At 41.8% G+C, this 18,674-nt stretch overlaps 1 protein-coding gene across 4 annotated transcripts in view; it reads left to right on the forward strand.

The window, feature by feature from the left end:
- The first annotated feature begins 1,034 nt into the window (after window positions 1-1,034).
- Window positions 1,035-18,674, forward strand: part of SH3KBP1 (SH3 domain containing kinase binding protein 1) — a 211,899-nt gene continuing 194,259 nt past the window's right edge. For 3 of the 4 annotated variants that reach the window (XR_010995877.1, XM_068179919.1, XM_068179921.1), the window contains exon 1: window positions 1,035-1,407. Coding sequence is in view for 2 of the 4 variants with exons in the window: in XM_068179919.1 (XP_068036020.1) it covers window positions 1,404-1,407 (4 nt within the window). In the remaining 2 variants the exon portion in view is untranslated. The remainder of the gene's footprint in view (window positions 1,408-18,674) is intronic. The other variant, XM_068179920.1, reaches the window with a different exon arrangement.

The following is an 18,674-nucleotide window of genomic DNA, read 5'->3' on the forward strand; positions in this document are numbered from 1 at the left end:
GGGTAAAAAAAAAAAAAGCTTTTTGCAAAATCTTTTCTGCAGGGAGTGGAAAGTGGCAGTTTTCTATTTTCATACCCAAGTTAACAACCTGAGGTAAGAACAGGCTGGTTTTGCTCACTGTTTCATTAATAGTCAAGGTGCTCATGCTGTAAAATGTTACCTATACTTTATCTTTACTACCGCTTTTTTTTTTTTCTTTTTTTAATCTGCATTTCTCCTCTGCTGCTCATGTAGTTTTTTTCCCAAGGGTCTTTACCTGTGGGAAGACGTGCCTGTGCAGAAGCCTCCCTACCCTCCTTCCATGCCTTTCTGTCCAGACATGTTGCTGATATGTGCACACTGTTACTGTTGCAGGGGTTTCGCCTCTTCCTGCAATACGAACGATCCGTGCTCCTGTGCGACGCTGCTCTTTTTAGTGAAGCATCAACACTACCCCGAAGGCACTCTTCATCTTCCCTATTTGTCTTTTCTTCCTTTCTTCCTTCCCTGCTCCTAAACCCAATCCTGTAGCGGTGTGTGTGGGGAAGGCGGGCCGGGCAGACACGAGGGTCGCCTGCGGCGCTGCCGGTGCATTTCCCATTCGCTCTGAAAGCAGAGCCCCGGGGGTAGGGCAGGGCCGGGCACGGCTGCCTGGGGCAGGTGCGGGGCAGGAATGCGCGGTTAGGTGCCTGTCCCGCCGCCCGGGAGCGCTCTCCATCCTCCCCCAGCGCCAACGAGAACGCGCCCCGTCCCCTCCCTGTGCCCGAGGAGCCCTGCCCCGAGAGGGAGGGAGCCACCCCGCTCCCCGCCGAGGCTCCGCTCTCCGCCGACCCTGCCCCCGCCGGGACCGCGGCGCGGCTCCGCTTCCTGCCGCCCTCCCCGCCCTCTCCCGCCGGCCCGAGGCGGCGCAGCGGCTCTGGCGCAGTCTCGCGACACTTCCCGCAGCGCGGAGCCGGAGCCGCCGCTCGCCCCGGCAGCAGCAGCGGCAGCCGCGGCGGTCGCTGCCCGCGCTTGGGAGCCCGAGCCGCTCCCGCCCCGCGCCCCGCCGCGCTCACCGCCCGCCCCTCCCGCGGCTCGGCGGCACAGGCTCCTCCGGGCGCTTTCGCCCTGGGCTGCTTTTCCCGGCGGCAGCGGGGACCCAGGTGGCTGCAGGAGCTGAAGGCTGAGCCCCTTCTCTCGCCTGATTTCTGTATATTTCCTTTTTCTCACACACGCCGAGGGAGCCGCGGCGCAGGACGCAGGATGCAGCCCGGCTGCGGCGAGTGCTGAGCGCGGTGGCCGCCGGAGGAGGGAGCGGCTCTGTCAGCGCCTCCGCTCCGCGCGGCGGCGGCTCGGGCGGTCCCTCGCCCCCTTCCTTCGCCGTGGCCACCCGCCCCAAACTTTCAGCCTGTTGTCGCTGCCAGGTGAAGCCCAGCTCGACATAAATGGGTGAGTTGAGCCCGCCGAGGTGGCGGTGCTGGGGGCCAGCCGGGGCTCCCGGCTGGCTGGTGGGGGTGCATGTGCCGCTGAGGCGGCGGGAGGGAGGTGGCCGCCACCGGCCTCCGCTCCTCCGCCTCACGGCTTTTAACTTCTCCTCCCCTCCCCCGGCCGAGGCAATAATTGTTTTCATGTGACAGGCGGAGAGGTCGGTGTTGGCGACGGCGGGGTGCCCCTCGGGTCTGCCGCTGTAGGTGCTCCCGAGCGGGGCTGACACGGGTACGAACCCTCCCGTGCATCGGCTGCCCGGCCTCGCCGCCTTCCCGCCGGGCACGGCCCTCCCCGGGCGCTCTGGGGTGTGGTGGCACCGGGCCGGCCGGGCGGAGAGAAGAGACAGCTCCGCGCCGGGCGCGCAGGTTGCGCTCCGAGGGCTGCGGCGGGGACGGATGCACTGCCCGCACTGCCCCCGCTGCCCCGCACCGCCCCTCACTGCCCCGCCGGGCGGGGGCGGCCGCCGGGGCCGCTGCGCGGGGTCGCTGGAGCCGCGGCGCTGGGGGCGGCCGCGCTTCGGCTGCCGCTGCCCGTGAGGTGTCACCCGCGGACTTCGGGAAGAGGCTGCGCCTGGATGCCCGGCCCGGGCTGGGCAGCGCCCGTTACCTGTGCAGTGGGCAGGGAGGGAGGATGGGGATGAATTGTCCCATTATGCGGGCGAGGCGGCGGCAGCGGCGGTGCCAGGCGCGGGCTGAGCGATGCGCGCGGGGCGTCGCTGGAGTGCGGCTGCCCGCGGCTCGCTCTGCCCAGCGCGGTGCCCGGCGGAAAATGACGGATAGGCGGGAACAAAAGAAGCGGCAGCTGTCGGTGGGCAGCCTTGGTGCACAAATCGGCCGGCGTCTGGAGGCAGCGGCGAGCGGTGCTCCGAAACAGCGGCTTTTGGATGTCCCCAAGCCCCCCGCTGCCCGCTTCGCTCACGGCGGCGGAAATGCGGTCGGACTGTGGGGGAACCTAAGAGCAGCATCACCGAAACAACTGAATATAATGCGTGATGTGGGAGGACATTTTACACAATTTCACCTGTTGTAATACAGTGACCTTGGGAATATAGTAGGAAATAAATCGTCCCTTTGTTCTTTGAGAGATTAGTTTACCGGGTGCCGTGGGAGCGATGCGCAGCTGCTCTACCTGTATGATACCAGATTAAGCACAAGCTTTTTGCTATCGACTTCAGTTAGCTCTCCCGTTCGGGCTGAGATGGGTTCATCCCTGTGCAGCTCGCTCGGCCCTATTGATCCGGCTGAGCTCTGTCGGCAGGCCGGCATCCCCGGCTGCCCCAGTTAACTGGGGGCATTGCAGGAGTTCTGGTAGGGCTGGTTTGCCGGCTCACTGACACAGCTCTCAACTTCTGTCTTCTGTCGCAACCGATAAGATTTTAAACATAGTGTTGTATTGAGAGGTAGGGTTTGTAACTGCTGAATGGAGCAGAATCTGTACTCAGTAGGGCATATCATATGATATAGTTTTTTTTAAAATTATTTTTGGTTTCTCATCTTTTTCCAATGTATTTATTTCTTACTAACTTTGTATTGTGATACAAAAAGGCTTTTCTGATTTCAGTTTACTCCATAGTCCAATTGTTAGCCTTCATGGTTCAAAAGATTAACCAAGAACTAATAAAGTAATTTGCATTGATAGAGCTCTAGGAAGGTTTTTAATACAGTAACTTGGTAGGAAAGGCCATCTTTTTTCTTTTTACCCACCCATCCCTCTCCTGGGCAGTGATCCTACACATCTGGCTTCTTTAAAGCTCATTTGGATGATGACTTTCCCAAATCATCATGATTCAGTCATACTTTGCTTTGCAAAATGGGAGTGGAGGGAAGGTAGATATGATTTAATTGTTGTTCATATCTTTAAATGGTAAGTGATTCTCATAGTTTGCAAACAAATAGAAAAATTGTGCAAGGACGTGAAGATACGCATAGTATGAAAGTAAAGTCTTTCTAGGAGATATCAAATGAAAGCAGTTTTATTAAACACATTTTTAACATAGTTGGCATTTTTGTAAGGTGTCTCAGATACAGAAAAGAATAATTATTATAGGTGATAATAATTATAATAGGTGAATTCTTTGTGTACTATACTCTCAGGATTCCTAATTTTTTTTAGATTAGTTGTAATTCTTTTTATATTAACCATTTATATTTTCTCAGTGTCTCTGCAGAGTGTTTGAAGCCCAACCCTGTGCATATATTGGGTGTATGTTACACATACCTGTATACTGAGATTCAGTGCTTCTTTACAGCACACGCCCCAAACCTTACAAGAAATACTTTCTGTAATTGATGTTTTATGAGCTTTTCTATGACATTATAGGCAGAGTACATTAAAATTAATTAATTTGCACTTGCAATGGACTTCTCAGGAGAGTTGAGTGAAATAATGATGTTAGTTCTCTACTACATAAAAAGGGGGGGATAAGGCAAAGATCTTGAAGGTAATCATGAATGCAGTGAAACAAGCTTGGTCTCCCTCCTTAAATGTTTGAGAAATGAAGATGTGGTGTTTTGTGGAGACTTGTGTGCGGGAGAGTGCTGTTTGTTTGTTGTTGCTTTTGAGTTTGTTTTGTTCTGTTTTTATTTTGAAACTACTTAGACTCGAGTATGGTCAGGGAACTCAGTCTCAACTGCCAGAGCATGGGGTGTCCACATATCAGACTGTCCTTCTGAAGGTGAAGGTGCAGAAAACAAAGTAGATGCGGGGAAACCTGGTTTGACATGTACTGCTTATCAAATTTAGAAAATGCAAGAGTAGAAGTGTGATTCTAGAGAGCAGCGTTTAACTGCCATCATTATGAAGCAGCTGTGCAGCTCCTTCTGTCAGTCGAGACACACCTCCCAACTTCTGCAGTAAATGAAGGAAAATCCTTTCTTCTGCTGTGCAGTCTTTGCTCATGTTCAAAGCACAGCCAGTTTAGTGCATTAAATGAGGTGTGGGTCCTGTATAATAATGTTGCAATGAAGCTATGCAGCTGAAACCTTCATCACAATGCTTGAACACCATTTCATCAATTTTTCATCTAAATGTTTTTCAAGGTGTTGTTAAAGCTCTGCTGTTTGGAAAGGGGAAGAGAGGAAGTGCTGCTTTTGTTTATGTGAAATCACATCGATCACCTCTGCTGCCACCATAGTTGGGAGTTTGGATCCAGAGAGAGTCTTGTGCCCTTTGAACCAGTTAGATTACTTCCACTGGCAGACAGCTGTTGTCTGTGTGGTTTTACATAATTGGTTGAGAAAAGTGCTTTGCTGTGGAATACTGCAGCTAGTTTGTACACACCAAAGGAATATTACACCAAGAAGTAATCAAAAGAATTCACTCAATGTGAGAGTGTGATTATTCTGTACTACTTGCAGTCCCTTTTTCTGTTTTTACTTTTCTTATTTTTTTCATTTTCTAAATTCTCCTCTATCCCCTGCCCTCAGCTTTCCCCCCTTCTCTGTCTCTCTTTAGACATTTCAGAGATGCTGCTTCCTCTGCTTTCCTCTCTCTTATTGCAGCATCAACAGAGGGAGTGCTCTGAGCACATTTCCTGCATGTGGTGCCAGGCTGACCTCCAGCACCAGAGTTGTGCCCCATCTAAACTTCTGCTTGGTCCTGTGGTGACACCTGGAGAGTGCTCACTGCAGCAGGAGCCCTGGGGAGTGCAGCTGGTGAACTCCAGCAACCCTACTCTCCCATCTAAAATGATGAATTCTTGAGGCCTGAGCTTAGCAGAAGTTGCACACAGAAGATGGTAGGTGTGCTTGTGGTTGCCTTTCCAAAATGGTGGAGATATTGGAACTTTTCAGTAAAATAGCTGTCAGATTTCAAAAATAGAAATAGTATTTGCCATTCTAGTCATCCTTGAAGGCAGTTGAACAGTTTCAGCTGAATAAGGAAAAGTAATAAGAAATATGATTATCATGGCTTTTTTCACTTGGATTTCTTTTTTAAAAGAAGGTCTAAGCAACTGTAAAGTGGCTTTATAGGAAAAGAAATTGTGTAAAAATCCTTCCCAACTTGTAAAAAGTCTTTATTCTCCTCATAGGGGGTGTTACTGATTTTAATTCTTTTGTGGTCATTAGTAGATTTGTTTCTCACAAGAAGGCAGCTACATTAGAGCTGTTCAGGATCAGAAGTCCAGTGGTTTGGTGGCATTATACAGCCTGTGAATGGCTTATGATCTGAGTTCCGGAGTTTTCATAAACTGCAATAAAATATTTCGGTAACCTATATTAAGTTTCGTTTAAAAATAGCTGGTGTGAAGTTTTCTTTTCTTAGAAATCAAGAGATAATGATATTCCTGTCATAAAAGGTTGTCAGAGCTACCTTCTATATGGATCAAGATAGGGGTTGGAAATCAAGAAATATAAAATATGTAAATATGTGTGTATACGTAAAAGATTATGAAAATAATTTATAATTATGGCATCTCTTCTGCTCGCTCCTTTGCAGTAGCTCTTCCTTCCTCAGACTCTTCATTGGTTTTTATATTAACTGTTGCTTTTAGCTCAGGAAGTGTGATAAAGAACATAATACTTAAAATAGATGGTTTCTTAAAAGAGCAGAATTCTTGCTTGTTTTTGTGCTAATCAAAGACTCGTATGTAGAAGATTACAATAGAGCTGCTGGAAAAGGGTTTTTTTTCTGACTGGGTTTAATGAAGCAATGTAATGAGCATGTAATAATAACAATGTAAAGTAATAAAACACTTTATTGAGAAGCAGTTTTGTTTTGATATGAATGCTGAGTGCATACATATTTCTGTTTAAACTGCTACTAATGTAATATATACAATATATCTCTGTTATTATTAATATTGCTTATTTTGTAATTGTTACTCACTGGATGTTAGAGGGTGCTTTAAGAATACTGCTGGTATATCAGAATTTTTATAGAAGATCAGTGTTGGCCTTGTAGATAATGCATTGACTCCTTCCCTGCTTATAGGGGAAGGGTTGCATGTGTTAGAAGAAAAAGGAGAGCTTGGAAATGTGAAATGAGCAGCTGAAATTTCAGGTCTGATGTGTTAGAGGTCACTGACTGACGTGCTGCAAGCAGGTTAGCCCTGACAAGATCAAAGGAGTGAAAACAGCCGCAGAGATGGTATCTGTTGTTTTGCTCTGATCCTGCTGGTATAGAGCTAGCTTATAAAAAAAGATGATGGATTTTGTATGGTTCCTATCTGTGTGGTTTTTAAAATCCTGGACCAGGGAGTGGATGTTTTCCCTTGATGCAAAAGCAGGAAGTAGCTGCAGGCCATATCTACATTCTGTATACTGAGGAATGATGAAAGAATATATTAGGGGGAGGGGAATGATAGAGGAGCTGAGTATCAAGATTCAGTAATTCAGCTAATGTAAAAGTAATTGCTGACAGTCTGCTTCACACTGAGAGGAAACACAATAAAAGCTTGAAGTCCCTATGTGTGAGAGAATATGCAAATACTGCAGTTCAGTAGTCATGGTTTGTATTATCAAATGAAGTTGTCTTTCCCCTCCTTTTTGTTATTGATAACTGAGAAGCATCAGTAGAAAGCAGCTCTTGAGAATGCAGTGGTAAATCCACACAAAAGCTGTGTGGTGAGATGACTGTTGCAAGGTCTTGGCTATGCTTTGTTCCTAACATAACTTTGCCTTAGAGAATGGAGCATCCTGGAGGACAAGCAGTAAAAGGGGAAAGGATGTCTTTGTTCCCAGTCTTACAGCAGTTTGTATTACAAACGTGGGAGTGTTGCTGAGAATTTGTGCATCTGATTTAGTATGAAGAATTGCGTGGATTTGTGGATCAGAAATTATGTCTGTGCTGAAAAAAATTCTCTTTAGCAACAAAGATAATGTATTATAGAAAGCTGAGCATTTATACAAGAAAAATATCCCTAACTTCTGATTAATCAGTAATGTCAGTATAAAGAGGTGTCTTTTGAACTCTGCCTTTGAATTTCATTAGAACTATTGTACAGAAGGAAAAAGTTCCTCTTTACCTCATTCTCTGTCTTTCATACTGTGCAGCTAAATCATTTCTGACAATTGAAACCTGCTCACACTGAAACCAGTGTAAGTCTATTCATTTATTTGATGATCAAAGTCAGCATTGGTGCACAGCTCCCCGGGGAACTAATGCTTTTTTGAAAATGTCAATATAGATTCATTGCATGTGTTGCAAGTCAAGGCCCAATTAGACTAGATCTAGATCTTTAAAGGTCCCTTCCAACCCAAAGCATTCAAAATGATCTATCAATATTTAATTAGCTTTCAGTGGTCACACTGATTGTATTTAAAAATTAAGTGGTTTATTTCCCACAGGTAATTTGTATTATTGAATTTGTGACTTACTTTTAAAAAAACCCAACTCACCTAAAACAAGCAAACAAAAAAATCATTCCTGCAAAATAGGAATACTCATAACATGTTGTGTTCTCTACTTGTAATTTCCAGGAACTTGCTTGTTAGCTTAAAAAGCAACATATTGGTGCTTTTTATTGATAACAAGGTCTCAAACACACACACAAAAGTCACTTCAGGGTGTTTACTTACTTCAGGTTGGTTTTGTGGGAAGAAGTTCTTGGAGGTTAGTGCAAATGCTGGTGCTGTATGGACTACTTGTGTCAGCCTGGCTCTCTTTGTATGTAGCCCTGTCTTTCCCCATGAGCTGGACTTATAAAGGCTTTCATTAAAGGTAGCAGCAGTATCAGAATATAAGTGTACACATACAGAACTTTTCAGTTTTGAGCCAATTGTAAAGCCATTCTTTGAGAACTTTCATGTCAGCTTTAAGTTAAATATGTTCTCTGTCTATGGTTGCTGATTCATCCTCACCACTGGCAAAAAAGCATTTTTCATACTCTGGTAACTTGGCAGAGTGGATTTTTTCTTCCTGATAGGCTTGTGCAGCATTGAAAATTTTCTGTCCTTGTGACAGATATAAAACTGGCAAGTGGCAAGATCTCAGCTTAATTTTTCAGTGCTTTTCTCATTCCTGCTGTTCTTTCTGTGAGGTCTCACGGAGCTCTTATTGAGCTGTTAGTGCTCCTTTATTTCCTACTGTCAAAGGGCACACCAGATTCCAAACTGTGCCCAGAAAAAGATGCCTTTATTTAGAGGTTTTGTTATGGCAAGGTTTAAAAAACTTCTTTGCTGTTAAATTTGGACCACTTATAAAAAAATGTTTTAGCTTTGGCCTTGTGTTTCCAAATGTAGGGATTAGTGGCTTGCTTTGGAAGAGTGGTGATGCTTATTTATAAACAGTATTTGAATGTTGATGAAGATTGACTACTACAGTACTTTTCTTTTTCGTTATTAATTTCTTATGAACCTTTCTTTATTGTCATCAACAGCTTTATGGAAAAATATCCTATCAAAACATTTCACTCTAGACAAGACCACCTTAATTTCCCATGAAATTGCCTGGTATTATAGTTCATTGAAATTGCAGAACTGCCATTTTCATTGAATACAACTATCCAACTTTTCTGCTTAAATGATCACATAAAAGAAACCCTCAAAAGCTTACACAAGGCAGCCAAAATACCTCAAACAACTCCTACAAAATAAATTCTAACCCTAGAGGAATCTGACTTTGTTCCCATCAGACTTTAAATGGCTGGGTGAAAGGAAGGGATGGAGAAATGAGTGCAGAGAGTGAAAGCCTTCCAGTAAAGGCTGAGCTTGGGAGCCTTGCCTTGAATGCACAATCCAGCGGTTTGTGACAGTGAGAATTCCTGAACACCTGAGAGTGAGCAGCAGAGCTTCCAGGCAGGTCCTGCTAGCAGGGAAGACAAAATCACACCATGTGAAGGCAGGCCCGGTAGTAAGAAATGCTTGCAATTTCATTTGTTAATAAAATTAAAAAAAATTAGTTCCAGGAGAATAAAAAAAGTGTCTACAAGTTTATAAATCCTCATGATATTAAAGATTTTTTTGATGACATGTACTACACCTTATTATTTGATTTTAATTTTTGTTCAGAGAAACATCAGGGTCCCAACAGTTGTGGAGAACACCAGCTTGAATGCTTACAAGCTTTTATTATATCTGTATTTTTAGGTTGCATGGGAAAGAAAAGGTTAATCACTATGCAATCTTGAAATCTAGATTTGGTTCAGACTTAAGTATTGATATTGAAGTCAAACAGTTAAACCTCTTCAACTAGTATGTTTGAAGTTTGATACACTTCTCTACTTTTGTTGCATTGGTTTAATGAAATTGGTAACATTTAAGTTTCATCTCATTTTAAGGTTCTAAACCCTTTGCTGAACCCAGTTGATCATGTAACTAGTTCAGTTGTTAATCTCAGTCTGGTATGAGATTACTTTTAATCTTGATTAATTGTTAATTACTGTATCCTTAGTGTTGGAAATGTGTTCTTTGTAGCTATTTTTCAACAAAGTTAATTTTCCAGGTGACAAAAAACTGAGTATTTTGTGGATTTTGTTGGCTTTTAACTAGTTAGTTTACAGATTTGACCTGCTCCTCAGTTGCTTCTTTCTTTGTTGCTTCTTTCTCTGTAGGTCTGGTAGATCACAGTGTGTTAAATTTATCTATCTGGATAGAATTGCTCCAACATCACAGAGGTAACATGTGGTTAATCAAGGGATTTGTGTGTACAGTTAATCCAGGCTAGGTAACTGCTATTTTATTGATGGGAGGTTTGCTTAATAAGCAAAATCCTTCTCTGACTTCTTCCTTACTTGACTAAATATGTGATGAAAAGAGATTTATCCTTGAACAGCCGAATAATTTGTACAAGTAAGATCAGGTCTTTTTGTTGCAAGAAACAACCTTTCAACTGAGAGAGAAATCTTCCTGCTGCTGTTGCTGTCATCTTTGGTTATGATTGTTTTTAATGTTCATCTTCCTGGACAGCTGCTATTTCCTCCTCCATCCAGTAATCTCTTTTAAATTGGAAAAGATCTTTATTTTCTTTGAAACTTAATACAAAAGCCCCTTGTATCTGCTGGTCGTTTCATTCATCAAATACCTTTATTTAGCTTCATTTGAAAATAGTAGAAATACACTTGTCAGTTTTTCTTCGACCACTGAGGTCAGTTTGAATGGTCTTTGTTCTGTCAGCTCATACTGCCCTTCAGGATTGCTCACTTTGATTTGCATTAACCATGCTACCTATTTGAAAGGCTACAATTTCTGTGTATGAAGCACCTATAAATAGTGCTTTTGATTAGCTGACATCTCAGTTGTCTGACTGTGGTTTGTGGAAGATTAAGATACTGTTTAGTTCATGATGAACTATCTTCTGACAATTCAAAATTGTCTGCACAGGTTTTGGAGTCATGAGACATCTATTAATATGTATTCCTCTGCAGCGTATTTGATAGTTTGTTCACAGTTGTGGAGAAAACATTCCTGTTTGCGGCTGTGTGTTTCTCATTCCTTCACCTCATTCTGTCACAAAGCAGTTCCCCCTCTTCTCATCACTTACAGAAGTACATGTATGCTCCTTTCCCTTTGTGAGTTGTGCTGTTTTGTTGCTTTGGGTTCATGTGTTGTGGTGGTTTTTGATTTTTTTTTTTTTAAATAAATCCACATTACAGTTTCTCAACTGTTTTTCAGGAAATATGTTCTTCAGCCTAGTTTGTTGGTTTTCTTTGTCTGTTCACATGCCTGATGCTCTGTCATCCCATCTTTTCATATGCACTTCCTTCAAATTCATCCTTCTTTGACCTATCTTTCAAATGTACTGCTTCCCTTTTTAGAAAGCTTTCTTATATATTTCACTTCAAGAGTCTCAAAATTCCCTAAATTAAGATGCAAAGATATACAGAACTCTGGAGGCAATCTGGTGTAGAATACAGCGCAATTGTAGGTGATCCTTTATGCATTTTATTTGAAATTAGGGACAGAAGAAACTTTTGGCTGGAATCCCATAAATATGATGTCAGGAAGGAAAGGGATTGACTGTCTTTTAGAGACTATTGCTTTAATCATTAAAGTTTTTTAGAGTTGAAATTGGTACCCTGGAATAATGCTGAGGTATGTGTTGCATATTGTGTTTTGCCAGACATGTTTTTGATATTTTCTGATGGAAGAGTGGTGCCTCTGGTATGTGGAGTAAAACAGGTTGTGGAAGTTGGCAAAGCCAAATACTGAAGTTCCAATGTTTTTTTAATTTGGAGAACTTTAAAGCAGGATGATGCTATTTTAAGTAGAATTTCAGTTCCTGTCTGTTCAAGTCTGTCAGTGTCTCTCTTGAACCAAAACCAAGGAGCTGATGTAAATGCAGCCTTGTAGGCAGACCAATGGAATGTAAGAAACACTCTTTGTCTCTCCAGATCCTCTGAAATCTACAATTAGTTTTGACTTCTGCTTTCCTTAACTCTAAGAGCTTGTACCAGTCGAAACCAGGGAAGGTCATTAGAAGATTCTTTTAGGGGATGGAGTCCAGGAACCTTTTTCTTAGATGGAAAAGTAGAGCTTTCTTCTTAGCCTTGGAAGAAGTGCTCAAGGTAGAAAACATTCAGTGACCACTTTATTTCTGTCCTCTCTAGTTCTCTTGCTTGCATGTTTTAACCTGCCTGTTGCCTCCTGGATGCTGTAGAAAGATTGTGCCAGCATCTGAGGAAGTTCTACTTGTCTTGAGGAGAATCTGTCTTCTTGTTACTTCCTTGGCCACACGCTTTGCTGTTCCAGACTGTGCCAGTGTTGGAGGAGGATGAGAGGAGGAGGCTGTCAGAAGAATAACTGCTTGTAAAACAAAAGGGTTTATTGCCTCTGTTTGTTTCCCTGGGTTCCACAAAGCTCCATCCGGCTTTCCCCCCCTTTTTCCCCCCATCCTCAGTGCAGCAATGGGTTCTTCTGTGTAAATGCTGACTGTTGTTTGTGCTTTCACTCTGTGTGCAGCTCGGCTGAGCATTCCCATTCAACCAGCACAGAGTGGCTCAGATTCCCTTTTGGAACAACGCTATCATCAGGTCACAAGCTGTTCTGGCTCACAGTGAAAGCCAGGGATAAGCTTTCAGATGTACTTCTTTGGCTTGCATCAGGTTTTGCTCTCAGGATTGTTCTTCTGAGGAGGAGCTCTGTGTAGTGTCTCCCTTTTGGAGGTTTGTTCTCATTGGAAGAGTTAAAGAGGATCCCTTGGAAGGAAGAGAGTGTTTTTTCAGGTGGAGGAGACTTCTTGAGACCTTTAACGTGCTACCAGATATACCTGTTCAAAGAGCTGTGTCTTCTAATTGCAGCATAATCTGTGCTTTCTGAAAGGCTTTGCCTTGTTCAAAATCAAGAGAATTTCTCAAAGAGAAAATAAAACTAAAAAATGTTTATGCAAGTGCCTCATTGCCCAGGCCTATGATGGACACATGGGATTTTGCAAAGCACCATTAAAACAAAACAGAGCAGCAAATGCCTCTGATGTGGATTTTGGTTCATAAAAGGAAAAAAAAAGTGATAGTTTGAGAATTCCATTTATGGTGACATCAAAAAAAACATTACCTGTAGAAACTGATTTGAGCTGAGAAAACAGGGGCATTAAAGATACCATCAAAAACGTATTAGTCCAGAACTGCATCCTGAAAACTAAAATTGAAATTTGAAAGTTTTTTGATGCACAGAAGCTGACACATGTTATCTGATATAATAGTGAAGTTTATTTGCCCAAAGATTGTCTGGAACTTGTGAATTCATATATGCATTAATTTCTAAAACAGCATCTTTTTTTCAGTCCTGTTGTTCTTACCACAGTTTGAAGGAGAATTAAAGAACCTGATGCTAAAAGAGAAGATGCTAAGGGTCTCAGTTTGATGAGATTTCTTTATTAATCAAGAAAATATTATATTGATAGGTTTTCAAGGTGTTCTTTTAACCACCTGTGTCCTTTCTCCAAATATTCCCACCCTACCTTCCACTGGTGCTCACATAATTGAGGAAGTTTGGTGTTTTTAACACCTTAGGTGGTTGTTGGCTTTTCTTTCAGTGTGGTGTGGAGGTTTAGTGGAGGTATCTTGATGCTGATATATAAATGTTGTATTGGACCATAGTGATGAAATGCAAATTTCCCATCATCTGATCTTTTGTACTTGAGGCTGTCAGCCCCAGTACACACACACAGAACTTACAGCTCCTGCAATGACCAATAGTCCATTGCATATGAAAGCACAATAGTAGTGTCCTTTAATTTTGCTTATAAATTATGAAACTGCTGAGAAGTTCCATACTGGGCCTGACATTCCTCTGAATGTGAAGTTCTGTAGCTTGAAATGCTTGGATTTATGTAAGAGGTTAGAAAGAAAAAAGCTGATTATTTCTTCTCTCCATCCAGCCCAGCTTCTTGCTGTTGTACAGCACACATCTTTGTGACAGTTTATAATGCATCATTTAGAACGCAGGAGGTCTGTAGTTCTAGCATTTGACAGGTGGAATCAGAAAAGTTGCTGCTGGGGTAAATATTTTGCAACTGCTGTCTTAAAAATGATAGAATTCCATTAAACTGAGGCAAAACAATGTAACTCTGAAATTGTTATAAGACACCATGTTTGTCTGCAGCTGGCATCACACAGCAAAAGGCTGTAGCATAGTCTGAGGATTTTGGCTACATCAGGCTACTGCTGCCAGCAATCTCTTCTTGCAGAAATTGCCACTTCCAAAAGCAAGAATACCTCGACAGGATGTATCTGTGCACCACTTTTCAGTCTGGTTACTTAATGTAACACCATTTTTATGAGCACTTCCAGCAAATGTGGCTGAGATGCAGAGGAGTATGTTGTATTCTCCCCATCCTCCTCCTGTGCAAAAGGGTTGCTACTTTTGGCAAAGACGTGTGGTGATAGTAACAGCTTAGGCATCTAGTGAAATCCTCCAAGCTCCTCTGAGATCATATTCATAATTATATTCATGCTTCTCATCTGATGTTAATGAGACGAGGTGGATGTTGCTGGTGTAGAAGCTCAGAGCTTTAACAAATGCTATGCATTGCACAATATGAAGACTGTGAACCACTTGTAGACTACAATCTCTGCTTGTCTTCCTGAGGGTTAAATGATGCTACATCATCTCTGAAAAGATGGTTATTCCATGTCTTTTTAATTTTTTATTCATTTGTCTTTCCATCTCAGTACCATCCATTGGCACCTATAAGTATTATGAAGGCAACTTTGGGACTAGAATTCTGGGCTAATACTTCGAAGTAATTTAACACAGCACTTATTTTCATGGCATCAGCTTTTCTATCCTGTTTACTTTATGTGGTGATACATTACTTTGATAGCAGTTCTCATGAATTTAGCCAAGTGGTAGTTTTATAAATAGTTCTCGGTGTATTTAGCTGTAATCTGTCTCCTTTTTGTTCTGAAGAAGTAACTCATATCCTTCCTATATCCTCTCAGTTGTCTGAGAATGAGATTTAGAAACTGCAAGAGTAGAGAAGCATTACTAACAAGTTTGTATGAAGATATAGTTTGTCAAATGGGATTTATTTGTCTTTTTTACCTAAAGTACTCTTCTCCTTTTCTGTTTTTCACAGCAATGGGTACAATAATTTACACTCTTCAGAACTGTGATTGTTTTTATGGATATTGGAGGAGGCAGGAACTCACATTAAGATGATGATGTTAAATGTTTTCTTCTGAATCTAATGTCTTCTATTTCTTCTGAATGGGTCCTTGTGTGCATTAATTTCTGAGGGGAAGAGCAATTCCAAAGGTGAACAGTTCTCAAGACAATTTTGCCTCTGAGAAGCACTGCATTTTTTTAGTTACAGGTTAACACAATGCACGTTGTCTGCAAATTTGACAATGTGAATTTAAAGTAGGTTTGTTTGTGCATGCTGTGTACACTGGGAACATCTGCTATAGTTGAGAGGCACTCTGGTTGATAGAACCAATGGATTACAGTAAAATTAGTCTCTTTCAGTAGCATAAGTGTGATTTGAGTAGTTTGTTGTCCAAGGCAGAAGGACCATTTTACCCACAGGAAAAGATCAATTCATGGAATAGAAGTGTTTCCTCTGATTGAGAGCCACATGAATGCCAAAGATTATCTATGCTATCTCAGTCTTTCTAAACAGTTAAGGAGACTCATCCAAACAAAATCTAGCATGTATTGTTGGATCCAAAGTGGTATTAAGAGGGAATATAGGTGTAACTGCTGCCACCTAGAACTACTACAGTGACCTTTCCTTGCTGACTCCATAGTTACATGTGCATGGTTTCTGGTGTTCAGATGTACTTTGCATATTGCATAAAAATTTTGTATCAGAGATATCGTGTGACACTATAAATTCACTTAGAGGCAACTACTATGATAGGCTTAAGAAAAAACTAAATCCATAGTGTTTCATAGAAATACCTACCTGAGGTTGTTCACCGACTAGCTGTTCACAGACTAGCTATGAGATGTGTATTTTATGTCAAAAGGCCCCACATAAGTACAAAAATACAAACACACCGACTTGCTGTTGTTCTTTACCTGACTGTAAATGTGAGATTTTTTTCGATGGATTGTGGTCATACCAAATGGCTTAGATGGAATATAAAGTATTTCTTGTCCTACTGGGTGATTTCCACTCGAATAACTGTGTGTTTGTTCGGTTTAAAAAATTGAACCAAGCATACCTCTTTGAAAAACAGAAAACTAGCTCTCTTCTTTTCTTGGAGGACAGCTCAGGTGTTCTGTCAGCTGGAGTGGCTTCAGCTCTGCTGCTGCCCAGAGAAGAGTCACATCAGGACAGTGCCCGGCCAGGTGTTCACTGTCCTCCAGGTTAGGTCTTGGTTGGGGTCCTCTGACAGCTCCTCTGTTTCTGTGCCTGTGTGTGAATGTGAATTCACACCACGGGGCTTCCCCTCTAGTGCTCCCCATCTGTCCCGAGCGCTCTGTGGCTGCCTGTGGTGTCCCCAGGGTGCAGACTGGCTGAGGATTTGTGGCTGTAACAAGAAAGGACCCTGGGCAATATGATTTAGGTGGCCCCTTCTGTGGCTGCTCTGCCCTTTAAGGAGTGATGCAGTGAAGGTACTATTCTAGGACTCTGACCTTTAGCTCCCTCCCATTGTTTGCAAAGGGGAAATAGGAAAATATAATGTAAACTGAAGGCTGTTGTCTAAGTGGAGGAGTTGCTGTTTATCATGTAGCATGGATTTAACATTTTGAAGATTAAATAGTACTGCTTTTCCTTCTGATATTGATTTTTCCTTCCCCTACAGCTTTTCTTTTCCACGAAGTGAAATCCTTGCAAATACTTTTAGCAGGGAGTGTTATTCCTGATAGTGTTGCAAAAGAAAAATGTTAAAAATTGAGCAAAGTTTGGAATTAATTTTTCAAGGAAATTATAGATCTTGCTATCAATCAAGTAGGTACAAAATGTTGAAGTTATTTTTTTTTGTGCCACAGACATGCTACAAAATGAACAGCTCAAGCTTTCTTAAAAATCCCAGTTGTAATTTACATTTAAGCTGTAAAGTTAGAGGTATATTGGTATTTTACCAATTTTTTTACAAGGCATTTCCATTTTGGTAGAATTATTACTCTAAGGCCTGTTCAGTGACTCATTCCTTCATCTCATATTATTAATGACATTGAGAGAGTTGAGTCTTTATAAACTATAGATTATGTTGTTCTCTGGTAGAAGAGCCATGTCCGACTTTATATGAATCTGTTTTCCTTCTACTCTCTCAATCCTATTTGTACCACCGCATCCCTCGTGTGACTGGCCTGCCAGCTGCTCAGTGTTCTTAGAGTGAAGAAAACAGTGGCCTTGTGGGTGATATTTGATTTTCAGACCTTCTGGCCCTCCAGGTCTAGGTTATGAAACCAGCATTATTGAATGTAATGTAGTTTGGGTTTTGATTGGGATTTTTTTTTTGTTGTGGGCTTTTTTTTCCCCTGGGCTCTTTCTTTTCTTTTCTTTTCTTTTCTTTTCTTTTCTTTTCTTTTCTTTTCTTTTCTTTTCTTTTCTTTCCTTTCCTTTCCTTTCCTTTCCTTTCCTTTCCTTTCCTTTCCTTTCCTTTCCTTTCCTTTCCTTTCCTTTCCTTTCCTTTCCTTTCCTTTCCTTTCCTTTCCTTTCCTTTCCTTTCCTTTCCTTTCCTTTCCTTTCCTTTCCTTTCCTTTCCTTTCCTTTCCTTTCCTTTCCTTTCCTTTCCTTTCCTTTCCTTTCCTTTCCTTTCCTTTCCTTTCCTTTCCTTTCCTTTCCTTTCCTTTCCTTTCCTTTCCTTTCCTTTCCTTTCCTTTCCTTTCCTTTCCTTTCCTTTCCTTTCCTTTCCTTTCCTTTTCTCTTCTTTTCTTTCTTTTCTTTCTTTCTTTCTTTCTTTCTTTCTTTCTTTCTTTCTTTCTTTCTTTCTTTCTTTCTTTCTTTCTTTCTTTCTTTCTTTCTTTCTTTCTTTCTCCCATTTTGATTTTGGTTTTAGGATTTTTTTTAAATTTAAGTATAGATTGTAAGTCAGTCATCCTTTGCTGTTTGGTCTAATAAAAGGTATTGATTTTTTTTTTCTCTCCTGGTGGTTTCTAATATTTCACTAAGAGTTTTATTGCAACCTGTCATATAGCAAAAAAAAAGTGGGTTTTTTTTTTAAGTATGCCCGTAAGCTCTGAAAGTGTGCTGGGCTCACAAGTTTGTACCCATGTGTCTTAGACAGAACAGCACATTTGAAGAAGACCTTGTCTGTGAAGTTGAGGCAGATGGAATTCCATGGTCAGATTTTTAACCTGTTATGTTATCTTCGTGCAAAAGTGTGATGCACTCTCTGCTGAGGAAATGTAATTTGAGCTTTAACTGAATGCTTGAATGCAGAATATTTGCAGGTAGTCTGTCTGGTTTCTGTTCTGGTTTTTTTTTGGGTAAGCCAATGCAACAAGCATGTTTATCCTTCACATGAAGCTGAGTGACTTAGAAAAGCAAAACCGTAAAACTTACAGCTCTTAACTCCTTGACTGCCGTGTCTAACTGTATTTATTCACTTTAATGTCTACATTTGGGTGTGAAACCAGACTGCTGCAGAAGGTGGTGCTGCCATATGGATGCTGTTACTTGGGTGGAATAGTGCCAAAGAGGTTAATAACATTTCCATTGTGCCTACACACTTCAGATGTCTCACAAGAAACTGGTTTAATAACATAATTTTTGTTGCACAGTAGCAAATCTCTGTTTCTTTTCTTTATTATTTCTTGCTTGGAAAGGCACTGTACAATAACTGAAAACATAATAAACAGTAGACATTTCTGTCTTCAAGTATTGGTAGCATTATTGAAGAAATTCTGACTAGATCAGTTTAAGAGATTGTAATTAAAAATGTGGCAAGGAAACAA

Source organism: Anomalospiza imberbis, chromosome 2, assembly GCF_031753505.1.
Source record: "Anomalospiza imberbis isolate Cuckoo-Finch-1a 21T00152 chromosome 2, ASM3175350v1, whole genome shotgun sequence".
Taxonomy (NCBI): Eukaryota; Metazoa; Chordata; class Aves; order Passeriformes; family Viduidae; genus Anomalospiza; species Anomalospiza imberbis.